At 42.6% G+C, this 10,883-nt stretch overlaps 1 protein-coding gene across 2 annotated transcripts in view; it reads right to left on the bottom strand.

The window, feature by feature from the left end:
- Nucleotides 1-1,269: 1,269 nt before the first annotated feature.
- The window catches only part of LOC122660253 (charged multivesicular body protein 7), a 28,789-nt gene continuing 19,175 nt past the window's right edge, over nt 1,270-10,883 (bottom strand). The window contains exons 2-8 of one of the 2 annotated variants that reach the window (XM_043855473.1): nt 6,958-6,962; nt 4,252-4,422; nt 3,620-3,802; nt 2,825-2,955; nt 2,198-2,366; nt 1,997-2,126; nt 1,270-1,603 (exon numbers count right to left, since the gene is read on the bottom strand). In XM_043855473.1, coding sequence (XP_043711408.1) covers nt 1,323-1,603; nt 1,997-2,126; nt 2,198-2,366; nt 2,825-2,955; nt 3,620-3,802; nt 4,252-4,416 — 1,059 coding nt within the window. In that variant the 5' untranslated portion in view covers nt 4,417-4,422; nt 6,958-6,962 and the 3' untranslated portion in view covers nt 1,270-1,322. The remainder of the gene's footprint in view (nt 1,604-1,996; nt 2,127-2,197; nt 2,367-2,824; nt 2,956-3,619; nt 3,803-4,251; nt 4,423-6,957; nt 6,963-10,883) is intronic. The other variant, XM_043855472.1, reaches the window with a different exon arrangement.

The following is a 10,883-nucleotide window of genomic DNA, read 5'->3' as shown; positions in this document are numbered from 1 at the left end:
TTTGAGGAAAGAGTGGAGAAAGGAGAGAGGAGAGGAGAGAGAGAGAGAGAGTCACTCATTGTTTGGGAACCACTCCCACAACCGTTGGATTTTTCTTTAACACGTGTCGAGCATCTCTAAGGAGAACCTCACAACCGTATGGGTGAAGGAACCTTAGAGAAAAAAAATGGGTTGGAGTTGGGGTTGGAGTAGGGGGAAGTCTCCGAACACAAGACAAACCATGGGCTACGAGGCTGAATGGATTCCATCTATGCGTCATCTACCGTACAGTTGACGCACAGATGGAAACATTAACAACTACGCTAAGGCAGTTGGCTGCCGAAAAGGCTCCTGTGCAAGGACTTGGATCTTGTGCAGCTGTGGCGGGAGTTGCACTGTGCAGCTCGAAAAACCACCCCAAATACAGGGGGGAGGTGGTCATTTCACATGTGGGGCCCAAGTGGGACCCACTTGTGAAATGACCACCTTACCCCTGTTTTTGCTATCGTTTAGCAGTGTTGCACAAGTGCAGCTCCCGCCACAACTGCATAAGATCCTTTTCCCCTGTGCAACACCTTGCCTCACATTGCAAGGTATGCAAAGACTGCCTTACCTCTATCCAAATCTTTGTCCAAATAGAGGTAAGGTGGTCTTTGCACGCCTCGTTATGTTTGGTGCTACACGTGCAGCACAGGCAGGATACTGAACCAAAGCCGAATCGGCCACCGAAAAGGTTGAGAAATGCCTGAATCTTGTCACTGCAGTTTAGTGCAAGATCCAAAGAGGTCAAGAGATCCACGGTATCCACCTTTATGGGAATCTTCACTTTGAGGTCAAGCCTTTTTTAGAGAAAAAAAAATCTCCTATGGATCCTCGCAATAAAATCATAACTCTCTATTATTACAAGGAATCTCTCATACATCAATTACGACACGAGTAATGATTTAGTCAACAAAAGAACCCACAGTCATGGAGAAAGACTATCAACCAGATATGACGTTTTCCCATCCCCACACTTTTGGCTTGGGGATCTTTTCCCCGTCCCTTGTAACTTGCAAGGGACGTTCTCAAGAAATGAGATCATTCCCCTAGCTCTTGCAATGGTTTTTTTTTTCTCCAAAAAGTTTTTGTCTCCTTGAGGAAAACCCTCCCCATAGATCCAGAGGAATGCAGTCACCAAAATTAACATTGTGAAAGATGACAATATAACTTTTCTTTCTGTCACACGGAAAAGGACAAAGCCAAGTCGGGCAAAAAAGGGATGTGTTTGTTAGAGCGGGGACGGGGGAGGGGGGAGGGGGGGGGAGAAAATTCAAATAGTGAATTCAAGAATTTAAATGAAGCTAAGCTGCCTCGGGCTGTTGAATTGGTAGCTTGATGCTCACAGATTCAGCGGATTCCTGACTCTCTTCTCGCCCTACAGCACCACCTCTAAGCTTGAGATCTGACAAGGCATTGCTTAACGATTCAGCAGCCTTTGCACCCTCTACTTCTGTTGGCAAGTACACAAAAGGTCCGGGTCTCAGGTTTTGTGAGCTTTCATCACCAAGTTCCAACTCCAGTTTCTTGAACTCCTCTTCAACATCATCATCTTCAATACCAGTGTGCTGGAGTGGATTTGATTCTGCAAGAGCCACAGACCAAGATGACCACAGTTGAACCAATCTCTACAGATAATGCAATTAACAAAATGAAATCTTCAATACCACAAAATATCAACAGCTAGTCAAGTTCTGCAAATGAAGAACTCATCTAACAAGTCCAAAAAAGAGCATAATAGATCAGATTGTTGCAATATTTTTGTAGTTTGATTTTTTTTTCACTTTGGAAGATTGCCTGGGCAGTACAACCGGCATTTGCATCTTGTGCCCTTTCCATCCAAAGATCTTAATTCATTCAACAGTTAGGCATTACCTCTGCACTATCATATAAACTTCTGACAACATTAAGTAGCCCATAGATTTCATGATTGAAAGAACTAATTAAGTGAATGCTCAGGGAGCAGCAAGAAAATTACCAAAAGCTTCTTCCACAAGCTTTTGTGAAGCAACACTGTTATCAAGCTCTTCTAGACACAGTTGGACATCTTCCACACTAATCACATTTTCCTTAATTGCACGAGCTCCAATTTGGATAGCTTCAGCAACCTGGCATCAGGAGACCATGGATGAACAGATTCAAAGCAACTGAAAAAGATTTATAGAAAAAGCATCATTACCTTCTTTGTGGATTCAGCATGTGAAATGATATTAAGTACTTCCTCCACCCGGTTCAGAAGGGAAGCGCATTTTTCTCTGCTTTCATGTGCCAATTTTAATTGCTTCGCATACCTAAGGGCAACATCTTTGTTTCTGGTCCTCAGGGATGCTAATGCTGATTTTCTTGACCTGCACAATGAACCAATCTGTGAAACAAGGACACTCCCAATTCCCAAAAAAAGTAAAACCCATTTTCGGAAGAAAAGAGCCTACAAGTCTATAAAAGCATGATGGACAAACGGGACATCGTGCTAAATAAACTGAAACCCCACAACCAATTCATTGTTCTACACCCATAGTTGATGATTGCTGAATGGGGAGCATGATGCACAAAGTGCACCACTCAGATGAACTTAACCTTCACATAGGGCACCAGAGATGTATGGTGCCCGATAAGTTCTATTATTATATGATGTTGAACCTTGGTCCTACTAGTATACAAAGTATCTATTTGGGTTTGAGGATCAATTCGACACCACCTATCTTCACGGATAGATCTGCCTGCCATAGAGCTTTTAAGTGCACAAGTTGCCACAAGCAAGAATGTATGATGTCAGGAACAAGCATCATGCGCAAGTAATAGTTACATTTCACAACGTTGGTCGATCACATCAAGTTGTTGCTGAAGCTTTTCTGTAGTCCAAATCAAATGCAAAACATCACAATCAAGACTTGAGATGCTAGGAACTGTCCCTTGCCCAAGAGAAACTTTGATACCCTGTAAACAGTAGATCTAGGTACTCAAAATTGAAAATATATCAGGATAAAGTAGTCAGTATTCAATGCCAGTTGTCAGTGAAAATCCCGCAGAGCCATCTGGTTTGGTTGGCACCAAACATGGGTGCGACAACCTGATGAGGGACCCGGATTTTTTTTAAAAAAAATAATTAGAATAAAATAGCAATTTGTCGATCTGGTCACCAGCTCTGCTAATTCAAACTCATTCAGTCTATGAGAAACAACACCTGCTGAATGGTATGTTGCAATATTTTTTTTCTGTTTGCAAGTTTTTTAAAGCAGGTTTTCCACGATCATCCTTAAATACTCTTTAATTTATTTAACTTGGCTGAGTTGACTTAACCAGGTCTAAGGGTTGACTACCAAGTTGTGTGTGAGTTTTAAGATTTCAATGGGAGTATTTAGATGGTTCTCAGAGGGTGAATCTCAGTGCAACAGTAAGGTTGCTCCATTGTGACCTAGTGGTCGTGGGTTCAAGTCGGGAAACAACAGCCTCTCTGCATAGCAGGGGTAGGGCTGCGTACATTATGACCCTTCCCACCAGTGGCAAGAGCCTCATGCACTGGATACGCTCTTATTCAGATGGTTCTCGAATGAAACCTGCCTGAAGGTTATTCAGATAAAATAGGAACTACATACAGTACCTCGATGAAATCCTTCTTACTGATCGAGAAATACCGTGCTTTTCCACATCCTGACAAATAACCCAAGATTGCAGAAGCTTCATCGGGTCCTTTACAAATCCTCTGGAACTTCCCCATAGTAATAACACAGAAGGAAGTCCAGCGGCTCTCAGACAAAAAAGTGACAACTTCTGCAGCTCTTTCCTACAAAGAAGAGACAGACTTTAAAGAACACAGGGAAATATATATACACTTGGAACAAATGATGAAAAATAAAGATTTGCTCCCAGCCGTCCAGATTGGCACCTGTGCTTTGTACCACATAGGTGATAATATTATATTTTATGCGAACAGGAAGTCTGCAAATTGGGCACAATCTCTGTAGTCAAACCCAGTACCTGATGGATGCCAACAATGACATCCTCTACAGCTGAAAATGAAATTCATGATCATCTGACCAGATTAGATTTCACATAGATCACCAGGGTGGGATCCATAGGTTCGATTTCCTGGCATGTACCCCATGTGCATATATATGCAATCAGTAAAATGTATTTGTGTAGAGTCTGTAATACCACATTTGCATACAATAAGAGATTGGGGAGGGGAGGGGGGAAAGAAAAAGATGGGACATGCATACTCTTAGTACATGCCTGAAGTAGTAAAGTTAGGATGAACTGATCTTCTGAAATAACTTGCTGTGGTGATGATCTGGATACACCTGTCAATTGCATTACTCTTTTAAACAATTGGGACAGGCGTCCACTAGTTGGATCTAGAAGATCCCTACGTTGTATAATTTCACCAGATTTATGCATTTCCAGCTGGTAAAAAACGAAAAAAAAAAAAAAAAAGGAGAAAAAAAAGAAGTGAGAAGCATAAACAACAAATTTAACTACAATTATTGAAAGTTATCAACGGGTAGCAAATACAACCAGTTAAATGAGATCAAAGCAAAATAGTCCTAGGATATATAGTTGTCAAGACGACCCAAGATGCTGGAGGGTGCCTAAGCGCTTAGGTGACAAGGCACCCAAGTGTTATTTTTTATTTCCCCTCTTTTCTAACAATATTTGGTAAAAAAGGGTGTACCAATGCACAAGACCCCAGCCACTACGAGGTCTGGGGAGGGGGTCATAATGTACGCAGCCTTACCCCTGCTTTCACAGAGAGGCTGTTTCCAGACTCAAACCTGTTACCACTTGGTCACAATGGAGCAAAGCTTACCATTGCACCACTTGTAGCATACATTATTTAGTATGCTACAATATATATACCTTAGATCATCAAAATTCAACATTAAACCACATCAAGTCATAAAAAATCAACGTTAAGCCACACCAAGTCATCAAAAATCAACATTAAGTCACATCAAGTCATCAAAAATCAACATAAGTCACATCAAGTCATCCAAAATCAATATTAAGCCACATCATGTCATCAAAAATCAACATAGAACTAGAAGACAACAAAACTGAAGAAGTAAGCCATTGAAAATTTGAAGCAATCAAAACATACAATTGGTTTATACTATTCTTGGAAATGATCATTATCCTGGTATACCTAGTCCCACATTCTGTTTATACTGTTCTTGGAAAATATGATCTTATCCATAAGTAATTAAACTATTCTTGATTTAGAGAAATGTTCTTATTCTCTAATAAGTTTGACTGGCCAAATGATTTTATTTTTACATGAGACTTTTTGCATTAGGTAGAGCACAAAACCAGTTTTTCAACAAATCCAAGATTGCATAAGTCTGATTTATATTGAAGGAGTTATGTTTGGGTCTGTTGAGATGTGTTACCCGATATTATAAGGGTATTTTTGGTATTTTATTTATGCTTTATTTATGTACTTTTGAACAAGGGTAGAATTGTAATTTGGGCTGTGACACTGTTCAAGTGAACAGTGTCGTGAACAATGTTTCCCTTTGTAATCTCTTTTATTATTATTATTATTATAAATAGAGAGCTTGACTGATCTCATTGATCATACAAGCCATTCACGAAATTCCTATTTTGTTAACATGGCATCAGAGCCAAATACACTCTGATCTAGGTTTTCAAAACCAACCTCCCTCCCTTCGATTTTTTTCTCCTTCCCTCCATCGAGCTTCTTCCTTTCTTTTGGTTCTTCTTCTCCCATCAGGGCAGCACTACTGAGGTGATCGTAATGATCTAGCTGCTGCCCCAACATACCTCCTTTTTTATGCCTCTTTTTTGGATCGAGTGGAGCTGAAGAACTGTCTGCGATTTGAAGATTCCTATTTTTTTTGGAGATCAGGCATCTACATTTGTTTCGGCTGCATCTTCTATTGTGGGATCTTTATTTGATATTGTTCTCAGCCCCTATTCACTTCATCAGATTGGTTGAAGACCCCAGCCCCTTATCGATTTCTCTTAGGGTTTTGAAAAAAACCCTGACATTAATCAATCTTGGGGTTGGGCTGCTGGTTCCTGCTGCATCCGATTGGCACCCTTGCTGCCTTCATTAGACATCATTCTCAGCCTACATATCTGAGATTTTTTGCTCCAATACAACCCTCTTCTATTGGGGGTCGATTCCAGAATTTTTTTTGGATATTTTTTGGCTGTTTGCTGCTTCATTGAAGATTGGTTACCTGTTGTAATGACTGGTTCAGATTCTTCTTTGGCCTCTTCTGGCATTGATGGCCACCCCCGGACTGATTTTCTTCCCCTTGCTGCCCCAATCAAACTTGATGGCTCTAACTACCTGAAGTGGTCTCGGTCTACCTATTTGACAGTAACTGGCCGTGGCTTCACTGGCCATCTTCTTGGGACAACAACTAAACCAGTGGAAGAGGGTTCTCAGCTCAACAAGTGGTTATCTAATGATGCGATGGTGATGTCCTACTTGATCCATTCTATGCAAGGGGATATCTCAGACAATTTTCTTCTATTGGACACAACCCATACTATCTGGAATGGTGCCAAAGAGACTTATGGTCGCACGGGGAATGATGCACAGGTCTATGAGATTAGAAAGAAGGCTAATGCCACTACCCAATAGGAGCTCTCTGTCTCCAAATACTATGTTGCCCTCAAGAACATGTGGCAGCCATTGGATCATTACTCCGACTATCAGCCCTCTACTGCTACTGATCTGGCTGCCTATCACAAACACGTTGACAAAATACGTGTCTATGATTTTTTAGCTGGACTAAATATGGAGTTTGATCCTATTCGGGTGCAAGTACTTGGGCAGTCCCCTTTTCCATCCCTAGAGCAGGCCTTTGCCTTGGTTCATAATGAGGAATCTCGTCCGGCTGCTCTGCTGCATTCCTCTACTGTTGATCGATCCGCCTTGTATGTTGCTTCCAGTACTCCTTCTCTTACCACTACTGATGGTGGTACTGCTGTCCCTAAAGGTCCGGTCAAGTGTGAACATTGCAACAGGCTCTATCATACTAAGGCTCAATGCTGGAAGCTCCATGGGAAGCCTGCTGATTTTGAGGAAAAGAAAGCCCGTGGGAAGTTTAAGCCCAAGGCTCATATGGCTGATTCTCCTACTACTGCTGCTGCTGCCCCTTCATCTGACATTGGGCTTACTTAGGATGAGCTCCTAGCTTTCCGTCGCATGCTACAGGCCTCTTCCGCTGCCTCCACTACGGCATCTGCACCTGCTGCCCCTCCTGGTTCTAATTTTGCCTCAAGTACTCCGGTCAGTAGTCTGTGTGCATCGGCTATATCCAGTCCTTGGATTATAGATTCCGATGCCACTGACCACATGACTGGCTCTTGCCATGTATTTCATCTTTATTCTCCATCTTCTGGCAAAGACAGTGTTCGAGTAGCTAATGGTTCCCTTTCTCCTATTAATGGGAAAGGTTCCATACACTGCTCACCTACCCTTTCATTAAAATCTGTTTTGCATGTTCCGTCCTTTTCTACCAACCTTCTCTCTATTAGTAGTCTAACTAGAGATCTGAACTGCAAACTGACTTTTTTCCCTTCTCATTGTGTCATACAAGATCTGGAGACGGGGCACACGATTGGAGGTGGTAAGATGCAGGGTGATCTCTACTTACTTGACCTGGGTCAGCGTTCTACTTTGCATTCGGCTTCCTCTACAACTCATCATTTACAGTCCACCTCGTCCCCTGACCTTCATCTCTGGCACTATCGACTTGGTCATCCATCCCTTAGTACTTTGTCTCTTTTGTTTCCGCGCTTGATTAAGCATTGTAATAGGAATGAGTTTTTATGTGAGGCTTGTGTTTTGGCTAAAAAGACTCGTTCCAGTTATTCTTCATTAAATAAAAGAGGTGAGTCTCCTTTTGCTTTGGTTCATTCTGATGTGTGGGGCCCTGCCCATTGGACTTCCCTTTCTGGTCATCGATGGTTTGTCTCGTTTATTGGTTGTTATACTCGTGCCACTTGGGTGTACATGATGAGCCATAAAAGTGAGGTCTTCCACTGTTTTCAGTTATTTCATCGTATGGTTCAGACCCAATTCAATGCCACCTTGCACATTTTACGCAGTGATAATGGCAGAGAGTACATGGAATGTCAGTTCCAACTTTATTTGGCTGCACATGGTATTGTTCATCAGACCAGCTATGTTGACACACCTGCCCAGAATGGGGTTGCTGAAAGGAAAAATAGGCATCTCCTTAAGGTAGCCCGGGCCATTATGTTTACACGGCAGGTTCCTTCTCACTACTGCGGTGATGCCATTCTTACCGCTGCTTATCTCATCAACCGTGTGCCTACCCGTGTCCTTGATGGTCGTTCCCCCGTTGATCTCCTCCAGGGTTCCTCCTCCTTTGTGGTCCCCCCAAAGTTTTTGGTTGTGTTTTCTATGTCCGCAATCATCATCCTCATGGGAAATTTGATCCATGGAGCATTCGGTGTATTTTTCTGGGCTATTCTGTGACCCAGAAAGGATACAAGTGTTACCATCCACCTTCTCGTCGTACTTTTGTCTCCATGGATATTGTCTTCCATGAGTCCTTGTCATATTATTCCCAGACACCTCTTCAGGGGGAGCAGGATCAGGGTTTTGAAGATGTGTCTGCTATTCTTCCGGCTTCTATTCAGGGGGAGCCCTCTGTAACTTCAGCTCCTACAGTGGCTCCTATTCAAGGGGAGCGTAGACCAGTCAGTTAAATCCCTGTTGATAAGGTATATACCCAGGAGCGCACAGGACAAGTTGAGACTACCACCACCACCATATCACCTCCACAATCGTCTGCACTTGATCTAGATCCAGACCCTGCTACATCATCTGGTATGGATCCTTCCCTTGACTTACCTATCGCTGTTCGTAAAGGCGTTAGGTCATGCACCCAACACCCCATCTCCAATGTTGTTTCCTATGATGCTTTATCTCCTTCCTATCGTGCATTTGTTTCTTCTCTTTCCTCTGTTTCTATTCCTCAGAAATGGCAGGAGGCGATTGCAGATCCAAAGTGGAAAGCAGCCATGATGGAAGAAATGACGGCCTTACTTAAAAATGAGACATGGGAGCTAGTTGTTCTTCCTTCGGGTAAGAAACCATCGGGTGCAAATGGGTATTTGTTGGCAAGCAGAAGCCAGATGAAACAGTGGATAGATATAAAGCCAGGCTTGTGGCCAGAGGCTTTACTCAGACTTATGGGATCGACTACCAGGAGACATTTACCCCTGTTGCGAAGTTGAACACTATCCGGGTCTTATTGTCTTGTGCTATCAACTTTGGCTGGGACCTACAGCAGTTGGATGTAAAAAATGCATTTCTTCATGGGGAGTTGGAAGAGGAGGTTTATATGGATGTTCCTCCGGGTTTTTCCTCTGATAAGACCCATGGGAAAGTTTGTAGGCTCAAACGGGCACTCTATGGGTTGAAGCAATCTCCCCGGGCATGGTTTGGTAGGTTTCATAAAGCCATGGTCTCCTGTGGATACAAACAAAGTAATGCTGATCACACTCTGTTCATCAAGCGAAAGGGAGAAAAGGTCACTCTTCTCATAGTTTATGTTGATGACATAGTTGTGACTGGTAATGATACAGATGAAGTTTCTCACCTGAAGGCTTTCTTGGGACGGGAATTTGACATAAAAGATCTAGGACAGCTAAGATATTTTCTTGGGATTGAAGTTGTCCGTTCTCCAAAAGGCATCTTTCTCTCCCAGAGAAAGTATGTTCTAGATTTAATATCAGAGACTGGTTTGCTTGGTTATCATCCTTGTGACACTCCCTTGGAAGCTACTACCCGTCTGCAAGAGAAGGATGGTGAACCTGTTGATAAGGGCAGATATCAACGATTGATGGGCAAGCTGATTTATGTCTCCCACACCAGACCAGATATTGCTATTGCTGTGAGTCTTGTGAGCCAGTTCATGCATGATCCTTATTCCACTCACATGGCTGTTGTTCTTCGTATTCTCCATTACGTGAAGTCAGCTCCAGGAAAGGGGATCCTTTTGTCTCTTCATGACCATCTTCGCATTGAGGCTTACCACGGATCTTGGGGGTGGTAACCACGACGGAAATCTACCTCCGGCTATTGTACTTTTGTTGGAGGAAATCTGGTCACATGGGCGGAGTAAAAAGCAAAATGTTGTGGCAAGATCTAGTGCTGAAGCTGAATTCCGTGCTATGGCCCAGGGCATATGTGAGTTACTGTGGCTTCAGAGTTTACTCCTTGATATCCGTGGTTCTGTTCATCTTCCAATGATGTTGTACTGTGACAACAAAGTAGCAATTAGCATTGCCCACAATCCAGTGCAGCATGACTGTACCAAACATGTGGAGATTGACAGACACTTCATCACGGAGAAGTTAGAGAGTGGGCAGATTTGTATCCCTTTTGTGAAGTCTGGAGATCAACTGCCTGATGTCTTCACCAAAGGGTTGAGTGAAAAGTTGTTTTATCCTAGTCTAGTCAAGTTGGGCATGTGTGATATCTATGCCCCAACTTGAGGGGGAGTGTTGAGATGTGTTACCCGATATTATAAGGGTATTTTTGGTATTTTATTTATGTACTTTTGAACAAGGGTAGAATTGTAATTTGGGCTGTGACACTGTTCACATGAACAGTGTCGTGAACAGTGTTTCCCTTTGTAATCTCTTTTATTATTATTATTATAAATAGAGAGCTTGACTGATCTCATTGATCATTCAAGCCATTCACGAAATTCCTGTTTTGTTAACAGGGTCAAACCTTATTCGGTGTGTGCGACAGAGGAGTTCAGCAAGGAGTTTTAGTCATCCAAGGTTGGAAAGTTTGACTTCAAACCACCGGCGGGGACTTTAACGGGAGGAGTGCAATTTCGAAAGAG

Source organism: Telopea speciosissima, chromosome 4 (genome assembly GCF_018873765.1).
Source record: "Telopea speciosissima isolate NSW1024214 ecotype Mountain lineage chromosome 4, Tspe_v1, whole genome shotgun sequence".
NCBI classification, from domain to species: Eukaryota; Viridiplantae; Streptophyta; class Magnoliopsida; order Proteales; family Proteaceae; genus Telopea; species Telopea speciosissima.
The sequence above is the reverse complement of the archived record's forward strand: the minus strand, read 5'-3'. Positions and strand labels throughout refer to the sequence as shown.